We start from the raw sequence: 22,832 nt of genomic DNA on the forward strand, positions 1-22,832 counted from the left end.
TCATATGGCTAGGCATAGGGAGGGTGGGGATGGACAATATTTATCATGATTAATATTCTCTACTACATTATATAAAATGCAGCCACTGAAAATATTAATTATCAGAGGCCCAATTGTACACATTTTCCCCATCATCCATCTTATGTCTTATATTTCTTATCTAAGGCCTCTTTTGGAAGGGGTAGCCCTGGGAAGAGAACCTAGTGAGTATATAACGTCGGAAAAATGTAGGACAATGATAAATCGACTCCCAAATATCTTAAATCGACCCATGGGTCTTTCTCTCTCTAACCCAGTGGAGAGAGAAAGACACATGGGCAGTCGATTTAAGATATATGAGAGTGGATTTATCACTCCCCAAAATTTATTGTCTCCACAATTTAGATTGAAACTTATTGTTTAGGGATATCATTATAAATTAAAGGCCCCTCTAAATAAAACTTGAATTATCGGTGGTTCAACTTGGCTTTATTCACGTGTACTCAAACAATGTAAAGCGTAAAATTTTGGAAAACAATTTCTTTTCCAAACCTCTCCAAAAAAAATCCTGCAATCCAAGCTGGTCTTATGTCTTCCAACATTTCTTAGTGATTTCAATTTCACAATAAACACTGTAAAGGGAATCTTCCATGCACTAAAATTAGAACCAAAGTAGTAGAAATCGTCATTTTCTAATCTTTGTCTATGCTCAGATTGAGTTGCCTCACGCTCTTCACACAGCACCCGAGGAGTAAGGTTTCGAATTTATCCTTCAATATTTATCTCGGGTTTAGTTTGAAAGTGCAAGAACCAGCGACATTAGCAAAGTCTTTGGAAATTTTTGTTGGTTGTTCTAAGGTATTGAAATTGTGCTAAAATATGGCCAAATGAAGGGAAACAGGTATCCAAGGGTCTGCATAGGTAGCTTACCTATGCAAGCTCGAGGAGAACTTCTTACCGCCGGTGAGCGAAAAAGTTTTCTACCGAGTAGCTGGCAGTGTTTTGTTCCTCTCAGAATATAGAATAACACCCTAAAGTTTCAAGTCGATCGGGGAGAACGAAGCTTTCAAAGTGAATGGCAGTTTCTGTAAATTTTTTGAACTGCCACCCAACTTTGAAATTTACATAAACTGCAACTCACTATGAAAGCTTCATTATCCCGGTCCGTCCGTCGGATCAGCTTGTAACTTTAGGGAGTGATTCGTCGGTTGGAGAGGAACAAAACAATACCAGCCACTTGCCAGAAAACTTTTCCGATTGCCGGTGGTAAGCAACTTGCATAAGTAAGCTACCTATGCAACCTCTTAGATTCATTTACCCCAAATGAATCCTTCTTATGAACGTCATTAAATTCGGGATGGGTACGGAAGGATAAAGGATGAGGTGATGAGGTGGTATATATAATCAGTTAATCACGAACTTTGATCTGGTAGATCATCATGACCATCCGCAGAATCAAGGCCTACAAAAATCAACAGTCCGGAGTTCCTAGTGGAATCCAAAGAAGGCTTGACAGATCAGGAAGCTATAATCACTAGATCAAGGTGGGGCAAAGGCAAATTGGGCCCGCTTGTGTTTGTCAGCTGCATCAACGTACCCGATGACGGCTATGTTTCACAAGTTGAACCAAAAAGTGGCTTTTAGGAAAATGCCTAACAGCCACCATCTACTTCAATCTTACTCCCTCCTGATTTCCAACAGGCAATGCTGTTTCGGAAAAATAAACAATCCCATCAATATCATAGGAATTAATATGCACCTATGTCGCATTAATGCGGGCATGAGTGTCAGATTCGACAAACCTCAAAAGAAAATATTCATGGGTTCATAATATTTTAATCAATTCCCAAATTTTATTTTTTTTACATAATAATATGATTGTAAGTGTCACAAAGAATCATGAAGTATTAGAATCCGACACGTGTCGGATTGGGTCCTTCTCCCATTCAGAAGAATCCATGTAACATAGACATGTACAGATAAAAGCATATAACTGGAATTACTAAGAACAACAGAGATTAATGCTCCAATTCGTTCATGGTGCGGTAAGAGACACAACAGAAAGGCTATGAGCAACATACACATCAAACGCAAGCATACCTATACAGAATCGGTGAGTGAAAGCCAAAGGAACCACCTGCTACACATCTTCTCTACCGTTGCGGGAACTCTTTAAAATATTATACTTGCAGAGGGGACATGTAGCATTGATGTACAACCACTTGTCTATGCAGGTACAGTGAAAATGATGCATGCAAGGAAGCTCTCGCAGGTCGACTCCATCATCATAAGCAGAGAGGCAGATGCAACACTCCTACAATTTCACAAGTTTTGAGCTCAGATGATGTGATAACTCATACTTTTACTTACTCCTCTTTTCTTGTAAGATTTTCAGTAATAAGAAATAACATTGTTCAACTTCAAACAGGCAGGGATGAAAAGTAACATGAGCTCTCGTTACTACATTTGAAGTTATGAAATGGTAATGTAAGCCAGTTAAGAATTTGAAGGTGATGACAACTTACTGCATTCTCTCCAGAAAGAACGCGATCAGTGGGTGTTTCAGTATTGCACTCGGTCATTATTCCTCCGGCAGGTCCTGCTAACTCATCATTAAGTTTCTCAAAATCTCCAACTTTTCGGAATTTATATTTTGTAAGTTGACGGATATCTTCATCAGATGCTCCTTCCTGCACTTGGGAAGAAGGTTTATGCAGATGCAAAGCTTTTGATTACATTTCTACAAGATCATAGAAGAATACATAATTCATCCCTGATTATTGAAGCTAACGAGAACAGAACAGGAAAAGTATGGTTACCATGAAACACTGTTGGTCATGGTACCGATATGGGTAAGTCAGTGTGTGTTCCCTATTTTAGTAAACTAGTTCCGAAATAATACAGAAATAGGTTGCCAAGTTTAAGGAACCAGATACTCACAAATCCATAAAACCATTTACACAAAATGAGCATATGTTTAAAACTGAAGGGTATTTTTTCATATAAAAGGTTAACTTTTAAGACACTACTAAGTAGCTTCTCTTAAGGTTGGTTTCAGTATATATTACATTTAAGAAACATTGAAGATTCAAATTTGCAAAATTTAAAAAGTGAGAAATCCAATAGACTACTCATTTTCCTACATTGTGACTTGTGAGATCCCTTGATCCCCTCCCTCGTGCAAGTTATAATCGTGAGAAGAGAAACATTTAAATCGTGTGAGAAGGGCCACCATAGTCTTTGGAGGCCTTCTCCGAAGCTCCAAGAGTGAGGATATTTGGGCCTTCTATGTGCCTATTTGCGGGTAGGATTCTAATGATACGAAATTTCAGGCTCTTCTTACTACAATCCAATTTTTAGATCTCTCTCTCACCTGCGTCTAGGGGTGCAACTCGGATTGGGTTGGGTCAGGTTGAGGCCAACCCAAACCTGACCCGAGCCACCATTTGGTCAACCCGAACCTGACCCGAGGAACCCTTTTTGCCAACCCGAACCCGAACCGAACTCAACCCGACCCGACCTGAACTCAACCCAACCCGACTTTTTCCTGGGTTGAACCCGTCGGGTTCGGGTTGACCCCACCCAAGTTGCACCCCTACCTGGGTCATCTCATTGCTAAGGGAGATTCCCCAACATCGGTGAGTGTGTGAGAGATGTAGTTCTTCACGCCTAGAGATTTGCAGATGCTATCAAGGAAGCACTGGAGGTCCGCTAACTCTAATGTCGACCGTCTTGCTCGGTCTGGAGTTGTTAGAGATGCTACTGTTGAGAGCTGATTATTTCCCACATTTTCCTACATTGTGACTTGTGAGAGATCCCTTGATCCCCTCCCTCATGCAAGTTATAATCGTGAGAAGAGAAACATTGAAATCGTGTGAGAAGGGACACCATAGTCTTTGGAGGCCTTCTCCGAAGCTCCAAGAGTGAGGATATTTGGGCCTTCTATGAGCCTATCGGCGGGAAGGATTCTAATGATGCGGAATTTCAGGCTCTTCTTACTACAATCCGATTTTTAGATCTCTCTCTCACCTGGGTCATCTCATTGCTGAGGGAGATTCCCCAGCATTGGTGCGTGGGTGAGAGATGTAGTTCTTCACCCCTGGAGATTTGCATATACTATCAAGGAAACGCTGGAGGTCCGCTAACTCTAATGTTGACCGTCTTGCTCGGTCTGGAGTTGCTAGAGATGTTACTGCTGATCGTTGATTATTTCCCTCATTTTCCTACATTGTGACTTGTGAGAGATCCCTTGATCCCCTCCCTCGTGCAAGTTATAATCGTGAGAAGAGAAACATTGAAATCGTGTGAGAAGGGCCACCATAGTCTTTGGAGGCCTTCTCTGAAGCTCCAAGAGTAGACCCGTCAAACGGGTAACTCGGGCGGGTACGGGTACGAGAAGCTTTTACCTGTGATTCTACGGGTAGCCATTTTATGTACCCAGCTCTTACCCGGGCGGGCACGGGTATATCCGCGGGTAACCCAGCCTCTGAAATTTCACGAAATGGGTAGGTAAAATTGAGAAAAAAAAACATTACAGAATAAACCAAGACATATGATTTCCCTTCCACAAACACAAGAGATATAGAATGAAGAATTAAATTGAAAAGCAAAACCCATCCATCAATCATATATAAATAGTTCAAAAATCCTCTTTCAAGAATATCACAATTTCTTAAAAACCATTCTCATTTTGTTAATAGTAAAAAAGAAACTCTATACGAATAAAAAAACAAAATTTTCAAGATGAAGAGGATTCTAAAGTTCTCTAACCAAATGCCCATTTATCTGGACATACCTAGTAAGCCAAAAAGGAATCAAATCACTCAAACCAGAATATACAAATAAAAATAAAAGAAAGAGGACGAACCTAGATAAAGAAAAGCAAATCCATCTAGACCTTTTGAAAACAAAAATGTAAAATCAAAGATTTTTGAGACCTTCAGGTATAACACCCCTCTCCTTCAAAATCCTAACCCTAACCCAAACACGAACAGACAAAAAATCAAAACCCTAACCCTAATAGGGATTACCCAACCCAAAGTTCAAACCCTACCCCAAAAATCTAGTGACTACAGAGAGAAGGCGAGAGAGATATAGAGTTAGGGTTAGATCATACTCCCTAACCCTGTTAAAATCAAAGTAAAATTAAAACAGATGAGAGAGAGAGAGAGAGAGAGAGAGAGAGAGCTGGCTGAAGGTAGGAGGCTGTCGGACACCGGCAACGGACCGGGCGGTCGGAGACGGCCGGAATCACGGCCAGAGAGAAGGCGGTTAGGGTTTCAACTTTCAAGCCTATTTGTTCTGTTGAGAGTTGAGACTTGAGGGAAAATGAGGAGAGCCACACACGATAGATATTTAGCCATTTAGGTTTTAATAAGTTTTAACTGTTAACCAAGTTTTACGGGTACCCGCGGGTACCCACGTGTCAACCCGCTACGGGTCATCAATTTTACTACCCGTACGGGCTGGGTAAAAATTGCAAACGGGTTCTAATTTGTGACCAGGACCCCTCAATACCCGGACGGGCCGGGTAGACTCACGGGTCCGGGTCACTTTTTGCCGGGTCTATCCAAGGGTGAGGATATTTGGGCCTTCTATGAGCCTATCGGCGGGAAGGATTCTAATGATGCGGAATTTCAGGCTCTTCTTACTACAATCCGATTTTTATATCTCTCTCTCACCTGGGTCATCTCATTGCTGAGGGGGATTCCCCAGCATTGGTGGGTGTGTGAGAGATGTAGTTCTTCACCCCTGGAGATTTGCAGATGCTATCAAGGAAACGCTGGAGGTCCGCTAACTCTAATGTCGACCGTCTTGCTCTGTCACGAGTTGTTAGAGATGCTACTATTGAGCGCTAATTATTTCCCTCCTTGAGGAATCTTAGTTTCTCTTTCTTTCTTTCTTTTTTGATAGTTTGATGAGGATTTTTGTTTTAGTTCTCGTTTCTTACATTTTGGTTTATGTTTTTTTCTCTTTGTTTGTAGTATAGACCTTCTCGGTTTTGGTTTTTGTCATAGGATTGCCAATTCTTTTTTCTTCTTTTTTTAGGCCCATTTCCCTCTACTCCTTTGTTTAAAAGAGTTCCATGGTCCCTATCTTTCTTTACTAAAAACTATAGGGGAGTGATAAATCGACTCCCCTATATCTTAAATCGACCCCATGTGTTGGGAGTCGATTTATCACTGCCCAAACTATATTATACATATTAATTACAACTTTTTATCCTTTTGTGCTCTTTTTATTGGATTAATTCTTCATATTGAGTTGGCTTTTTTTTAAGCTATAACAGAATTTATATGAAGTTGCTATGAACTTTTGATCGTTGCCTTGGAACCTGGAAGTCTAAATGGAATTGGGTTTCTCTTAAATATATAACGTATGCATATGCATATATAGGCAACAAACTCAGCTTCATATAATTATTTTTGATATAAAATATGCAAGGTTTATCTTGATTTTTAAGGCCCAAGACATGAGAATATTAGACTTGGGGAAAAACCAGTTTGGCACTACGATAATAGGAATTTACGATGGAAGGTATCATTTGGGACTACCCAACCAGTTAAGCAGGCTGGAAGCCTTGAATAACAAAAGCAGAACATATAGTAATAAAAATATAATTGTTATTATGCATGTTTTCTATGACTTTTGTGAGTGTTTTGTATATAATTGTATTTCTTTCCCAAGAAAATGACTTAAAAAGGAAAAAAATCAGTAACATTTTTGGGACCCCAGAGTTGTCCCATTTTCCACTTCCCACACCCATCCTTGCTTCCTGCTTTTGGCAACTAAAAAAAGTAACAATATCAGGATATTGATAAAACCCTTGATACATGTGCATGGTATGTACACCGATATTAGTGGACCAGCTAAAGATTTATAGATTACTAATGTACTAGTTAGTGTTTGTTTGGACCAATTAAAAAATCACAGATGACGAATACAGTGATTAATGTTTGTTGATGCACATCTTTTTTTTTTCAGTCAAGCAAACAACCCTAGCATACCATATTGCAAAAAAAACCATGGCCTTTTCTTGATAAATAACAACAAAGAAAAAAATCAATAAAAGAAAAAGGGAGCTGAGACCATTCAAAAGGAGGGGGCACTGAGATAACCAACTAAAAGCAACAAGAAAAAAAACGAGGAAATAAAACACGACCCACCAGCAAAGAGGTATTGTTCCATTTGATCCATAAATTCTCTAAGATATTTTGCCTCGAAGATACGAATGCCTACAAGGAGCTCATTAGAATCTTTACGAGAAATCACAAGATTTTGATTAAACGATAAAAATAAAAATTCATCACAAGAAATTGATTTTATCTCACTGGAAAATTGGAAATTGAATTTCTCGCAAATTTATCACGATAAATTGGTGTCTTGACTTAAAAAAAAATCTATCGGACTTCTCCTTCACCCTAAAATCTCTCAAACATCCTAAAACTTTCGTCCAAACGCTAATTCCTGGTTTAAAAAATGAATATATATATATATATATATATATATATATTTATTTTTTTTAATATTTTTAATAAATTTATTTTACCTTTTTTGACGATACAAACCCGAAGAAATAAAAAAAAAATTAAAATATCCCGAGACTTTCCCTTGCCAAGAAATTCCTGAAAATGATATTTGTGACATAGCTTGCCACTTAGCTATCTTACGAAGTCCAAGGACGGGGTTTTCTCAACATTTGGACGTGAGAACCCATCCAGGTAAGAAACCCCTTTTTTCAAATCAGCCTCCAACCACTTTTCAACTTCCTCTTTCACTTGAATTTCCAAATCCGGCTCGCTCCCGGTTACTTGTCCTTTGGACCCTTCGCCCGCTTAGAAGTGGATTCAAACCTGCAATAATTTTACGCCATGATTCATACTCACTATGGAAGCCTTCTAAAGACTCTCTGATCTACCTCCCATTCTTTTATTCGGTTCTTTCAAGAGCATGGGATAGCTCAAGTTTTCTTGTCCTTACACCCCATAGCATGTGAATACAACTTATGGTGATTACTCGGTCTTTGTTGTGTGGTATGCATGTTCCTAAGTCTTATTGGTCAATGATCGCGCTTACTGCATTCTTTCTTATTATTCGCACTCCCATATTTTATGTGGTCATACTCCTTTCCAGCTCCTGCAACCAAAAGACCATTGCTTTCTGATTGAGCCCCATGTTCTTAACCATATTTTTCTAAAGAACTTTATCCTAACCGACAAAAACCGAATGATACGTCTATCTATTCAATCTTCACTTACTATTCCAGCTCTTCCAATGGCTATCGGTGTTATGGTCAGTCTAATCACTTTTTTACCGCTATAGATCTCACCTTTCATGAGATAACCTATTCTTTTAGTGTGCCTGGTCATATTGAGCCTATTTGTGTTTACCCGTGCCTCAGCCTATCATTGATCTAGATCATTCCTCTCCATGTTCTACACCTAGGTCGAGGGAATAAATTACTTATGTTTGACAGAGACAATATGGTCCTCCTCTCATGCCTCAACATCAATCCTCCATGCAGGTAGCTCCACTTGGTATATATATTTCTTCTATGTCCCTTACTGATTTAGTTGATATTCATGTTGCTTCTACCTGCCTTAATGCTCATATACATGTGTTTTGTGACCTTAGCCTACCTAATTGCTCATTGCAAAGGGGTACGAAAGCGTGTTACTAGTCGTCCCCTTGACAAGTATGTATCCTATCAGTCGGTGTCTCCTCCTTACAGAATCTTTCTACCTGTTTTGACTCTGTGTATCCCATTGTGCTGGAGAGCTTCTTTGGCTTCTCCCTCTAATCTTTGAGTTGGCATTTACTACTGGTGATTCAATGACTCTTTGTTGCGATAATCAACCATCTATTCAAATTGCTTCAAACTGTGTATGTGTGCATGTGTGTGTTCCAAGTGAAACAAGATGTTAGTCCTTTCTGACCAGATGACCTACATCTTGTCAGAGACTCGAATGGACTAAAATTTTGCAATATTACAAAATGTCAAATGTTGCAAAATGTAAACTTCAAAGAATATTAACATAATTTAAAAGAGCAGCTAGCAATCATCAAGGAGAGATACCTGATCTGCCATGGCATATAAAATTGCAATAATACAAGGTAGACAGCAGCACACGGCAATACCGATGATACATGCCAGGGCAACACAGAAAACGACAAAGAACACATCAAATGCCAGAAAAACTATACACAACCTGCAAAATAAATCATGCAGGTACAAGTGATTAAGTAAAAAAAAAAGAAAAAGAATAATAACAAGCAATTGAAAATCACAGGAGAATTCTACACAAACCAATAAAGCCGAGGTGCATCTTGGGTCAAGTCTCGTCCACCAGCAGATACCCAATAAAATCCAATAATCCACCATACAAATGAGAACATTGTATTTGCAGATTCAAGATGCTTTGCAACACTGACACACAAACAGAAAACAAAGTCAAGTAAAACAATAGAAATGGTGTTGATGCCCCAGATATCAGAAGATATTGGCCAGAGTAAAAGTCCATAATAATCATCAAAGTAATATCAGCAGTAAGGTGCAAATAACTTGAGAACAAAAAGAAAAGTGAGCTAAACGTTTTTTTTTTTAATGATTCAATAATACACAGACCAAAGGCCTAAAACTACACTAAGGGCCGAGCTGAACTCACAAGGAAGATGTCATTATTATTCTGCAGATAAGTAGTTAAGTGACATACATGAGCGAATAAATTCACTGCATAAGTCTTCACAGAGATTTGAAGATTCCATCCATTCATAGTATGTTTTAATTTCAAGCACTGAGCACATTAGTACACCTGTCTATATTCAGAGGCTCCATAAATCACACCTGTCTATATTCAGAGGCTCCATAAATCATGCATAAATGAACATATATACGTGTGTTTAGGCACACACTCACACATTATTAAGACATGGTAGGCAAGTTATTAAGAACATCAAGCAGACCATGTTTTAGAATTCAGACAGATTACAGGGGTGTAACCAAAGAACTCTTGTAAGCTGCAAACCAGACATCGCCGTGGGCGACTTCACAACGTACATTGTTTCTCCAATAGAAACTGCTTATCCTTCAAAAAATCGGTTTCAGATGTTTAAACTTTAAATACGGATACGGTGGAATATGAAGATACTTAATCCAACAATCCTAACCCAATAAGTAGAAAAATGAAATTATAAAATCAAATCTGGAACCAAAATCCAGGTCAGAACGAGGTTCAAAACACTCCTCCAATACTCCCATCTACAAGTTTTGAATTTAAATAAATAATCACCCACCAAAATTAAATGGGAAAAAAAAAACAAGGATATATATATTCATCAAATGAACAGATTGACATTTTCAATAACAAGAACTAGATTGTCATACCTAGTCCTCTCCCCATACTCTCTCTGATCAACATCATATCTTTCAACTTCTTCCACCTCCCTCCCAGTACTCGAACGCGAACTCCCGCCACTCTGATCCACCAACAAAGTGCGCTGAGACTGCTGCTGACGCCGCCTGTACTCAATCCGCACGCAGACCATATGCAATACGCATTGCAGAGCATAACCCAGAATCCAGAGCCTCAAAGGCAAGACAGGGGACTCTTCCTTGCTCAACATCATAACTGCAATTGCCACAAAAACTAAAACCAAGTTCCATATGATATCCAGAACAACAATGGGTTTTGAATACGCCCATTCGCTCTGCCGTTCTTCCAATTGCTCCGCCGCGGTTTCTCTCACTAACATTGATGGCCCTCTCATCATCCGCCTGCTGCTCGCCCTGCGAAGGAACCGAGCCGCGCCTCGTAAGCTCGGTCTCTGCGATAATCTACGGCTCAGATCTTCCTCTCGATTTGGTGTCGAATTCCCTATGAAAGGGGTCGAATCGATGATATCATCCATTTGAAACTGACGGAAACAAAACCCTAACCCGGATGGATTTAAAAAATTCTTCGATTTGATTCAGCTTGACCCATCACAAATCCTGATTTGCAAACAACAATCGAGGCTTCGAAGCCCTGACCGGATGTTTGAAAGAGGAATCAAAAGCTATGAAAATGGGCATAAACCGCGGTTAGGAGACAGGGGTTTCGACTTACCGTTAACGGAATCTGAAGTTATGAGACAGCTGGGTACAGAGGGATGAACGATAAGAGAGCCAGACCATGGAGTGCCATGTGGCACACTCGCAAGGGCGTAGTAAAAATTTCCATGGAAAATGAATTTACCAAACACTACAGAATTCATTTTTTCATGAAAAAAAAATTCAGAAAAGACAAAAAAAACTTTCCGACGATTTTCCCATTTAAGTTATACTGAGAGAAGCACTGGTTGGTCTATTTGGCAAGAATTGGTTTGTATGATGAATGCTAAACTGAAGAGCGTCCTTGCAGAAAAACATAAGCGGCAAGGGTGCTACATGGGAGCCGTGTCAATCTCCTTCGTTTAACTTTGCATTCATTCATTGTAATTAAACGAGTGATGTGGTTCCAATGGGCGTCCTTTCAGTGTAGCATTCCTCATACTGGATTATGGTGAGTGTGACAGTAATGCTGGACCTGCGGAACGAATGGTCAGCGCAGGCCCAAATATAAAGTGGGTTTAAATGAGGCACATTTTGTAGAACCCAACTGAGGCTAAATTAATCACTCCTGCCCTTTTAACCATCCATCTGCTGGCTATAATTTTGAACAATTCGGGTTGTTTGCTAAGGACTAGGCATCCCAAGTTGACCCAATCAAGGACAAATTTTTAGTCTGGCAACTCATGTGCAAGCTCCATCATAAGTTGGTGGCATCGTGCATATTTCTTTGAAGGAATTTGCTAGGGTCGATCGCAAAAGGCATTTCGTGGCTGGCCTGTCGCATGTCAAATTTCACCAGCCTAGCAATTCAGTTCATTAAAACCATGCGTCACTTGCATTTAGCACCCCAATGCTTAGCTCTAGAATTATTTAGGTGTCTCGAAGTTATTAGATTTCTTCCTCTACATCAGACAAGCCAGACCGGCTACCTCGTGAAGGAAGGCAACACCTTCTGTCTCCATTTATAAGGTGGCTGGTCCGGCATGCGACATACTAGCAGTGAAATGCCTTGAGATGGGCCCTAGCATTTCACTTATTTGAACCCGACCCTTACCCCGGCCCGACATGATTTTTTAATGGTAAATTCGCATTCCCCTATAGGATGGTGCGCACCACTCTCACGTGCCAGGAATGCGAACCATCCTGCATGGGGTGCGAATTTATCATCTTCCTATATTTTAATCTCTCCTTCAACTCGGTAGCGCTAAGAAGAGAACTCAGTTTCCCTCCAATTTTAGGTTTTTGGGGATTTCAAGCGATCAACCCTCCCTGCACTCGCTCATGGCTTCTTCGTCTTCCCTGCCTGCACCAGTCCCCACATCACCATCTTCTTCCTCTACCGGATACGAAATCCCATGGGTTGAGAAATACAGACCTACCAAAATAGCCGATGTTGTAGGGAACACAGATGCCGTTTCCAGGCTTCAAGTCATTGCAAGGGATGGAAACATGCCAAACCTCATCCTAGCTGTATGGATTCTCCATCCCCTCCTCTTTACTCTTCTCTCTTCTGATGTATTAGGGTTGTTTGAGGATCAATGTCTCAAATTCTTTCAAAAGATTAGGGTTTTTTTTTTAAATATTTCGGAAAGATGAATTTTTATCACATTGAGACTTGGATTTCATTTGTTTCTGATTTCTTAATCTCTGATTTTATGTTGTATTTCTTCCTTTGTAATTGTTAGGGTCCTCCTGGAACTGGGAAAACTACTAGTATACTGGCCCTTGCACATGAACTTTTGGGTCCGAATTGTAGGGAGGCTGTTTTAGAACTAAATGCATCTGATGATAGGTATGATAAGTTGTTTTTATGGGTTGATTCGAAATTTCCTCTTTTTGCTGATTTGTTCTCTTGCAAGTGCATTACATTGTTGTGTTGAGCGCGTATATTTTCACTTTCTTTTGTTTTTAGAGGAATTGATGTTGTGAGGAACAAGATTAAGATGTTTGCCCAGAAAAAGGTGACTCTACCGCCAGGGCGGCATAAGATGATAATTCTGGATGAAGCTGATAGGTAAATTATCAACTCTAACAATTGATATCCATGATATTCCGATAGCTTCGAGACAGAAATTAGGTCAACCTGCCTTGTTTTCAAGAATAATAAGTAAAATGCGTTCACATTCTGTTGTCTTTTTTTCAAATACTGTATGTATTTTGTATGAGACTAACTGTGTATGCTGGTGCCATTGGCCAACCTTTTATCCTGGACGAATTCAGCATGACATCTGGAGCACAACAAGCTTTGAGGCGGACAATGGAGATATATTCGAACTCCACACGATTTGCTCTTGCGTGCAATACTTCTTCTAAAATTATCGAGCCCATTCAGAGCAGATGTGCACTTGTTCGTTTTTCAAGATTATCGGACCAAGAGATTCTTGGTCGTCTCATGGTAGTGGTTGAATCTGAGAAGGTAAACGTCTCTATAACTTAAGTGACACAGTGAAAGCTTTTCTCTGTTCTTTTATTAACCGATTTATGTATTAGGTTTCACTCGCCCCATGGTTGGGAACTAATGATTGGCTCTGTCTACCGAGATTTTGGATTTGCCCATAATGATCAAATTATGCCCTGTCCTGTTTCTACTTTCCAGTCATTCTAGATACCTTTTTGGATATGCTTTTGTGAAACACTCCTTATGTTAACATGTGGAGATAGCTCCGTGCAAATGGCATACGTTTCGTAGTAACTTAAGTGAAGGTAAACGTCTCTATAACTTAAGTGAAGGTTGAATCTGAGAAGGTAAACGTCTCTATAACTTAAGTGACACAGTGAAAGCTTTTCTCTGTTCTTTTATTAACCGATTTATGTATTAGGTTTCACTCGCCCCATGGTTGGGAACTAATGATTGGCTCTGTCTACCGAGATTTTGGATTTGCCCATAATGATCAAATTATGCCCTGTCCTGTTTCTACTTTCCAGTCATTCTAGATACCTTTTTGGATATGCTTTTGTGAAACACTCCTTATGTTAACATGTGGAGATAGCTCCGTGCAAATGGCATACGTTTCGTAGTAACTTATGGATATTTTTAGCTAGATTTGGTTTCAAACACCATGTGATTCCACAAATGAAGGATATTTCAAATCAACCATAAACATTATAAATACAAGTGCGTAGGACTTCATAAACTTTTATTTTGAGGTATGACAAAAATGTGGGAATGACATGTGCACCCATCTGATTATCCCTAAATGAACAATAGCATAATATTTCCCTTGTCATCCACCCGCGTGATTATGTATAAATGAATTATAGATCTTGCCCATACCATGCACGGAGGTTTTTGTCTGATCCAACCCACGCTTCTTGTCGACTAATTGTTATGAAGAATGATGTTGCTGTCTTCTTCTCCCTCATCCAAAAGACGAGACTTCATCGTTAATTCTGGTTTTTTTTTTTTTTTTTTTCTGGTGTGGGGTTGCAGCCACATCTCCAGTGAAGTTTTCGTACCTTATTGTAATTATGCAAATTTCCACTCCACAGCCCATCTTAATCCTACATGCCTCTTTCCACCTCACCGAAGGAACTAGTATTTACTCCTTGACATTCCAAAAGAAGCTCTTTGAAGACACTCCTCTTGCTCTGCCTTGCTGTATCCACCAGAATCTATAGTAAAGACATGAAACACACATGGATACTCGGGAGAGTGATATTTTGTGAAGAATGTTGCTGTCTTCTTCTGCTGCCTATTCAATCTTCCAAATACCCAATAACATCATCTTTGCAAGTGGTGGACCGAAAAGATATGTCTAATGAAGCTTTTATTTATTGAATGGTTTTTCTAATCCCCACCCTGCAGTCCATCTTCGCCACGCATACCTCTTCCCTTGTTTTCAAAGAGCTTATGGGCCTTCTCCCCTACCATTCCAATGGAATTCTCTTTGAATGTGATCCAGCTTCTCTGCCATCTCCTCTGAATGTAGAATAAAGACATGAATATAGAAAAACTTTAGCGAGTGGCTTTTATGAGAGTCGTATGGCCACTCGAGGAAGGGTATTTTCTATGAGTCACATCTTCTTTCATATCTCTACCACTTCCCTACAAATCTTTCTTTTATTGCGTAAGCCCAGGGGAAGCCCAAGATAGATAACAAGGAAACACACTTTTTACAATCCAATTCACTAGCATGTCTTCTGTTCCTTACCATTAAAAAAACAATATCTTCCACTCCTGGATCTTTTTGACAAATCTTCAAGAACATGTTCTTTTGTCACTACCCTCAAATCGAGCTCTTCCTAAAGTTTACATGCTTTACTGCCATTATCTCAGAACTTACGAGGACCAATCTCAGATACGATGCTCAGGAGGGGGATGCCCCATAAAATAAAAGCATCTCATTATTCACTAGGAAGCAGGAAATGGGAAAAAGTTGAAGCCCCAGCATGAGCATGCCCACCTGAAAAGCTTTCATCAACATCGACCAAATTGCTTATCATTGAAGTTTGCTAAGCGCAATGCACATCTGGTACAGCAATGGAGGAAACTGTTTGATTTAGCCTTCTAGTTAGTTATTTTATTTTGGGTATATTTGTTCGATTTTATTTATACACTTGATTTTAGCAATCTGTTATATTTGATTCCACCTAGATGTGAGGAATGCCCACAGCACCACCTGTGTCTCACTGCCATTACTCCTCTGCCTATTTTCCACTTACCCACTTGCATTGGTCCGCCACTTATGTCCCTAAACTCATCATTTAGACCCATTTAAACTATATGCCACAAAGCATCTACCTGTTTGTCATTCCCCATAGCCTATCACTTAAACCTCAAAAACCTTATATATACCCCCGTCCCCATTCTCCATCTCACTCTTTCTTTTTCTTGCCCCTCTCTTGCTCACATACGAGAGCCGCAACCCTCTGTTCTCTTCTTTTCTTCCTCCTCTCATTCTTCTAGTCACTGTTTGGAGCTCACATCCCCCCTACCCCACGCACGCTCCCACCCACCCACCCACACACACACCAACCCCCACCACCACCCACACGCCCACGCCATCATTCCCCGTTCCCTCCTTTTTGGTTAATGACCCAAAGGCAAGGCAACAGTGCCACCCCTCCCCCAAGTTTGCTCCTATTCTTTCCTTCTCTCCTCTCTGTATCCCCTTTCCCCTTCTCTACTTTCCTCCTCCCTTTTCTTCTACGAACCCCCTTCCTTTCTCCTTGCCCCTTTTCTTTCTCTAATTGTTTCCCCTCTTCTACTTTTCATCCTCGTTTCTCCAACTATTCCTCCAAGCCCCTTACTACCCATTATATCCTAACCCAAATCATTCACCTTTCTTTCCTATCTTTGGCTAGCAATTAGAGATAAATCAGAATCATTTTACTTTTGTTACAGATTTGTTATAGGCACTTTTTTGTGACCTGGTTTCGTTAATAGGTGGTTTGATTGATAATGGGTTACTGTATGGAATGGAACTTTGCTTAGATAGATTACATTCTTTATTGTTGATTGAACTCAACATTTATAAAGTTCCTGGGAATACTTTAGTTGTGAATGATTACCATGTCGTATTTAACTGATGGGAATGCATGTTTGCTGCCCTAATTGAGTTAATAACCCTAGCATTCCTTCAAAACTTCCTGTATCTGATTTGTGAACCCTAGGTTTGCGTAGAAAAGGAAATTGTATCTTAAAACCTCTATGGTACCCGGATTTTGGTATGCTCCTAGAGAAATTGTATCTTAAAACCTCACTCCACATGATCATGCACTTTCTACATATGCACATTGCAAACAGTCCTATTATACCTTTCTTATGTATTGATGTGATCCAGATACCATTTGATTTGTTGATTTAGTTTTGTTTGAGAGACTTATTAGCTTAAGATTTATTTCTTTTGTAGCATGTACTTTTTATCCTAGATGTAGGAGATGTCTGCATCCCCTATGACTACTTATTTTCCCATGTCCCACTACTACTTAACCTCACTTAAAAGCCATTTCTTTGTCTTATATTTCGTTTTGGTTTTGGTAGGGGGCCCACCCCCTTTCATCTCATTGAAGCCCTCTTGGGGGCCATCATTTAAACGCATGACTTCTAATCATAAAACCCTTATACCCCCTATCCCTTTGACTTGGTTTTAAATTTCCACCAAAATCGACAAGAAATGATCAAAATATTTCTACTTCCCTCCCCACCGAAATCAACACTATAACCGAAATGAACACTGAAACCAAAATTGTAAGTGTGTCAGTGTTGTATTATATTAGTATGTATTACATATTTATATTTATATGAATTGCATGCGAAATATAGTATATGTAGTATGCGCGCGCGCGCGCACACACATATGAATTACATTTGAAATGTGGTATGTACTGAATTATTAGATATGCGCAACAAGGTATGTCACTACGTGTTCGATATTGTTAAACCATTATGGATGGCTGCCTTGCTTATATGATAGTTTCTAAGTGTGTATTTGTGCTTATTCTATCATTTCTTGAAATTCCATCTTAAATTTCTATCATTTGCATATGTTTTTATAAGTTTGCGTGATTTTACAGGATTTCTATCGAAATTTCCAACCGAAACCGAAACTTAAAACCTTTCTCTTTGAAGAAGATTGACTCAAAGCCGCCCCCCAAAAACCACCACCCCACCACCCACACACCCACACATCCACACACCCTACCTTGCACGCACCCACACATCAGTCGCAAGGTGTTTCTCTTGCCCTCTTGGTTTTCTCCCCTTCTCTTCTTCCTTCCTTCCTCATCCCCTCTTCCTTTTTCCTTCTTTCCTTTCTTCCTTCCTTCCTTCCTCCTCTCCTCTTCCTCTTTCCTTCTTTGATTTCTTCCTCTCTTTTTCCCTACCTACTATCGGCCATCAGGCAACCAAGACTGCATGAGACAACCTTTCCCCTATATATCTTCCTTATTTACTCTATCTCTTCCCCTTCTAACTTCTCAGGAATGGACTTTGGGTTCCCTTTTTTATCATTTTGATCGAGGAGGATGAAAACTCAAGGCGAATATCAAACCAACCGAGCTCCAATCTTATTATCATTAGCAAAAACGGTTCTCCCTGAGTTTCAAAGTTCCAAATGTGGGCGTAATGATGCCCCGATCTGGCTAGATAGAGGATGGTAGTAGAGACTGAAATCGCTTCCCTTCCTTGTGGGGAAGGTATGGCTTTTAAAGGCTGTGACACACACTGACACGTGCGCGCAGGGGGAGAGAGAGAGAGAGAGAGAGAGAGAGAGAGAGAGAGAGAGAGAGAGAGAGAGAGAGAGAGAGAGAGAGAGAGAGAGAGAGAGAGAGAGTTTCTGATTTGGAAGAACCTCTTTTCCTTGGGTGTTCTTGCTGCTATTGGAGGCACTATTTGCTCCTTACTCTATTATTTTTCTTGCTTATGTCCACAATTCAGATCACCGAACAATAGCCTTCTTTTCCCTTTATCTTCCCCAATTTTCTCCTCTAAAACCTGTTGTTGTGCGGCCTTGTTGCCCCCTTCTTTCTCTACTCTTGTAGCTGCTGTTATAGAATTCTCTCTTTCCCATTCTTATCCCTTGTTGCTGCTGATTGCAGTCCTCTCGTATGTTCCAAACTTTCCCCTCTGTTTCTCCCTTTCCTTGTGGCCGCAACAGCCCTTTTGCTTATCATTGCTGCAACTATTTATTTGGCATCTCTTGAAGGCTCTTCACCACGAAGACCAAGGCAGAAGCCATGCACGATCAAGGCAAGGGTTTCTCTACATCCATACTTCATTACAACTTGACTTACTGCCTTATTTCTTTGATAGAATTGTTAGAAACCTGATTATTATTACTATTTATTGATCTATTTTCCTTTGATTTGCATTATATTGTTTGAAACCTTCTTGGCTCATCGCTTGGGCCAAATCCAAAGGGGGAATATTGTACTCCACTGGGGCCATTCTAAAAATATTGTAAGGAGATATTTCAGGAAAAAATTATGATTGCAAGAATAGCTCCACAATGGTATCCTTCGCCCGAGGGTTGGTACAAACTCAATTTTGATGGGAGCTCAATCGGGAACCCAGGTAGAGCAGGGATTGGAGGAGTTATAAGGGACCACAACGGCATCACTATCATGAACTACTCAGGTCCTGCTGGTGTATGTGATGTGAATGAAGCAGAGGTGTCGACACTCCTCTTTGGGCTAAAATGGTATGGGAGTAACAAGTTGGGTGCTCTTATTGTTGAAGGAGATTCAGCTAATACTATAGCTTGGGCAAAAAACAGATGTTGTGGCCCCTGGCGTCTAGCATGTAAGATCGACGAAATCCGCGACTTGGCGAGAAATATCCGTCCGCAATTTGTCCACATGAGGAGAACAGTGAATACCATGGCCGATGAATTGGCCAGGCTGGGTGTGGACCGTGAATCCGTTGTGGGTTGTCTATGCTAATGAGTTGAATTAGCTCCTCAAATCTGTATATCTCTATCGGTTTTCTCTATGGGTACTCTCTTGATGACATGTAATACTGGGACATCTTGTCCCTTCTTGTATGTTTGTCCATGATACTTCAATAAAATTTATCGTTACCTTTAAAAAAAAATTATTTGCCTTAATTAAAATCTTTGCTGATTATTGACTGTTATGTGCCATTAATTAGCTTTGGGAATTCATGATAGTATTAACTTGAATCATAACCTATTTTTATGCTCCTAAGGTCCCAGAAATCAATCAGTGAACCCTAGGTTTGGACCACGTATAGAGTCTAACCTTCCATACATTGCAAAAACACTATCTAGGGTATGCTTTCCTTTCAATAGATGCAACATGGGAGGGGTCAAGGTGCAACGCATGATCCCATAAAGTGCAATAGATAGATAGGAATGTCAATGGTTTTATAAACTCACCAAGTTGACGGGCCTAGGGTTGTGGAGCTTTTTAGTATCATCTTTCTTAGGCTCTCTAGTTAAGCCTGTTGGACATGTACTTCCAGTGTAGTTTGATAGTAGCCCATGTTAGATGTCAGGTTTTGATTGCTGAGGAATGTCTCTCATTCATTCTAGTTAATGGCAACATCCTCAGAACTTGCACCTCTCTTTCTATGTGGCTCCATTCTAGGATGGTTAGGTGTAACTTGATTTATTTGACTACTTGCTACAGGGGCATCTATTTTTTGTCATTTTTTTGTGTTTCTTACTGATATTGTCATATTGGCATGATGCATCAGTTTTATTGCCTGTATGCCTGCTTTTTATGGCGCGGTAGAAGTGCTAACTGTCATGTCCAATAAACTTTCTTGATGTCTAGTGTTGATTTTTTATGGCAAATTCCTCAAAACCAGATTTACATTATTTTGGCACATCTTTTTTGTTGTCCTGATCCGTGATTTTGTTGAGAAGAGAAACTCAATATTCTTTCAAGTTTTATGCATGCATACGGTTTTCTTTAATGCTTATGTACGGGTTTGGTCTGACGTGGTTGGAATAGTTGTGTAATCCTTGCCTCCAATCTATTTGAAGAGTTTGATTGCCTAGTTTTGGGATCCAGGTGGTCAAGATGTCGTGGCTGCCTGCTATGTGGAGCCATTCTCTTTTGAAAGGGTGCCCTAGTTTAAGTAGTGCATTTGTTATTATTGCATCGATCTTCATCTATATTTTTATTTTAAATTCTACCTACGTTTGCCCTTGGATTCGTGTGACACGTTTATTTCTGTGCTTTTCATCTGAAATGTGTCCCATTCCTTTCTGTTTTTTACGTCCGTTCAGAAATAAAGTTTAACCAGTCATTTTTTTTCTGTGTCTGTTCTGATTAGTGCACATTACTGTAGTTTTATGAACTTTGATTGCATTATTTGGTTGTGGGGCATGGGTGTACTTGAGCACTGGACCTTCTGCTCTTCTATTGAAATTTTTATATCTCAGTTTATTTTACTGCACTGTTAGGATCCTTATGTCATGTATGGCGCACACATGATAGTCTTAATAAATTGGTAGGAAGGTTTGATTTTATCTGATCTGTAATCAACTTTCTGTGAAAACAAGTGAAGGTTCCATACGTGCCAGAAGGCCTTGAAGCCATCATATTCACTGCTGATGGTGATATGAGGCAGGGATTGAATAACCTGCAAGCTACACACACTGGATTCCGGTTTGTTAATCAAGAGAATGTGTTCAAGGTTAGTAAGTAGGAGTATCATTTTCTTTTTCCCTCTTCTAATGCTGCTCGCAATTCAGTACTATATAAATTCCATTTTATTGCCTTTCAGGTCTGTGACCAACCTCATCCCTTGCATGTCAAGAATATGGTCCGCCATGTTCTTGAGGGGAAATTTGATGATGCCTGTTCAGGTCTTAAGCAGCTGTATGATCTGGGTTATTCTCCAACTGACATAATCACAACCCTTTTCCGTATAATTAAAAACTACGATATGGCTGAGTATCTTAAGTTGGAATTCTTGAAGGTCAGGCCAAACTATCTTTTTTGCTTCTATAATTCTCTGCAACGTTTTATGTTAGGCTCCAAATCTAATGCCATTTCACATGGGCTTGCAGGAAACTGGATTTGCCCACATGAGAATCTGTGATGGTGTTGGTTCGCTCCTTCAGCTGAGTGGTCTTCTCGCCAAGCTTTCTTTAGTTCGGGAAACAGCTAAAGCAGTGTGAGACTGTAAGCTAATGTGGATACAATAGAACTTGTTATCAGCTTTTTTTTTTATTAGCATTGAACTTGCATTTTAATATGAGCTGGTTGTTGGCTATGAAATGGGGAGTTTAGTATAAAGAATATGACCTGGCGTTGTCATGTTTAATAGATAGGGGTGCAACTTGGGTCGGGTTCAACCCGAATTTGGGTTGGGTTGGGTTGGGTTTTTTTAAAAATCAGGCTAGGTTGGGTTGGGAAAAATCAACCCGAATTGGAAATCGGGTTGGGTGGGGTTGGGGTGTCAGGCAACCCGACCCGACCCGAAACCCGATTTCCAATTCCAATATGTAAAATTTTGTCATTATATAACTCAAATTTAGAAAGAAATAAAAAACTTGGTGAAAGTTGTCCTAATTAACCCTCTTGTTGGGGAACATCTAATGACTAGGATGAGATGGAAATACAAGAATAAAATGGAGAAATAAAACAAATGGTGAAATCGGGTTGGGTCGGGTTGAGAAAATTACAAATCGGATCGGGTTGGAAAAATGGGTTCCTCGAGTGGGGTCGGGTGGCCTCAACCTGACCCAACCCGACCCGAGTTGCACCCCTATTAATAGGGCTTATGTATCCAGCCCGATTAAAGTGGGTTTTATACATGATATTTTGTTGGATCTGTGTTTGACAAACAGGGCCCAATCCAACTTTAGAGCAAAAACCATTAGAACCAAATTGAGGTGATATTTGCACTCATTATTATCATCTACCAATCAAAGAAGTTGAAAATAACGGGATCAGTGCCACTATCAAAACAAGGAAGTTTGGATAAACCCCCCAAAAAATCTAATCTCCCTTCTATTAATGAATTTTGGGTTGAATATGGAGCGTTGGCTTTAAGCTCTGTGGTGATTTTTTTGGGCCACCGATCACAGATTTTGGATCATCCAAAGGGAGCCCCTGAACAAAATCTTTAAAAAATCAACGATCTCAAATGTCCAAAATACCCCTACGAGTCTCAAAGTACTTCCCAGTTTCCATCTCTCCTCATGCAGGGGTTGGGGGGGTTCTTTTTAGACTAGTCCTTTAAACGCAATCATGACGTACATTGAGCAGTGTGAAGCCTAAAGAAAAACGTGTCAAACCTATCATAGTAGAGATCGAAATCTCAAAATAATGGAGATCTGAAGGTTTG

General features: G+C 39.9%; 2 protein-coding genes across 3 annotated transcripts; one reads left to right on the top strand and one right to left on the bottom strand.

Moving 5' to 3' along the window:
* Nucleotides 1-1,812: 1,812 nt before the first annotated feature.
* Nucleotides 1,813-11,142, bottom strand: LOC143888115 (E3 ubiquitin-protein ligase At1g12760-like). Of its 2 annotated transcripts, XM_077392434.1 has the most exons (6): nucleotides 10,364-11,142; nucleotides 9,287-9,406; nucleotides 9,056-9,188; nucleotides 7,146-7,214; nucleotides 2,505-2,669; nucleotides 1,813-2,293 (listed from the first exon to the last, which is right to left on the bottom strand). In XM_077392434.1, the coding sequence occupies exons 1-6, from the start codon at nucleotides 10,885-10,887 to the stop codon at nucleotides 2,120-2,122; spliced, it is 1,185 nt and encodes a 394-aa protein (XP_077248549.1). In that variant the 5' UTR covers nucleotides 10,888-11,142; the 3' UTR covers nucleotides 1,813-2,119. The 2 variants fall into 2 exon arrangements, with proteins under 2 accessions (XP_077248549.1, XP_077248550.1); XM_077392435.1 differs by lacking the exon at nucleotides 7,146-7,214 and having other exon boundaries at nucleotides 10,364-11,138.
* A 1,069-nt stretch (nucleotides 11,143-12,211) lies between these two features.
* RFC2 (replication factor C 2) lies at nucleotides 12,212-21,781 on the top strand. The gene is made up of 7 exons (XM_077392436.1): nucleotides 12,212-12,538; nucleotides 12,754-12,860; nucleotides 12,981-13,082; nucleotides 13,289-13,484; nucleotides 21,045-21,173; nucleotides 21,264-21,458; nucleotides 21,550-21,781. The coding sequence occupies exons 1-7, from the start codon at nucleotides 12,350-12,352 to the stop codon at nucleotides 21,658-21,660; spliced, it is 1,029 nt and encodes a 342-aa protein (XP_077248551.1). The 5' UTR covers nucleotides 12,212-12,349; the 3' UTR covers nucleotides 21,661-21,781.
* The last annotated feature ends 1,051 nt before the right edge of the window (nucleotides 21,782-22,832 follow it).

Source organism: Tasmannia lanceolata, unplaced genomic scaffold (genome assembly GCF_043159265.1).
Source record: "Tasmannia lanceolata isolate RefF3 unplaced genomic scaffold, GAP_Taslan_0.1 ptg000012l, whole genome shotgun sequence".
NCBI classification, from domain to species: domain Eukaryota; kingdom Viridiplantae; phylum Streptophyta; class Magnoliopsida; order Canellales; family Winteraceae; genus Tasmannia; species Tasmannia lanceolata.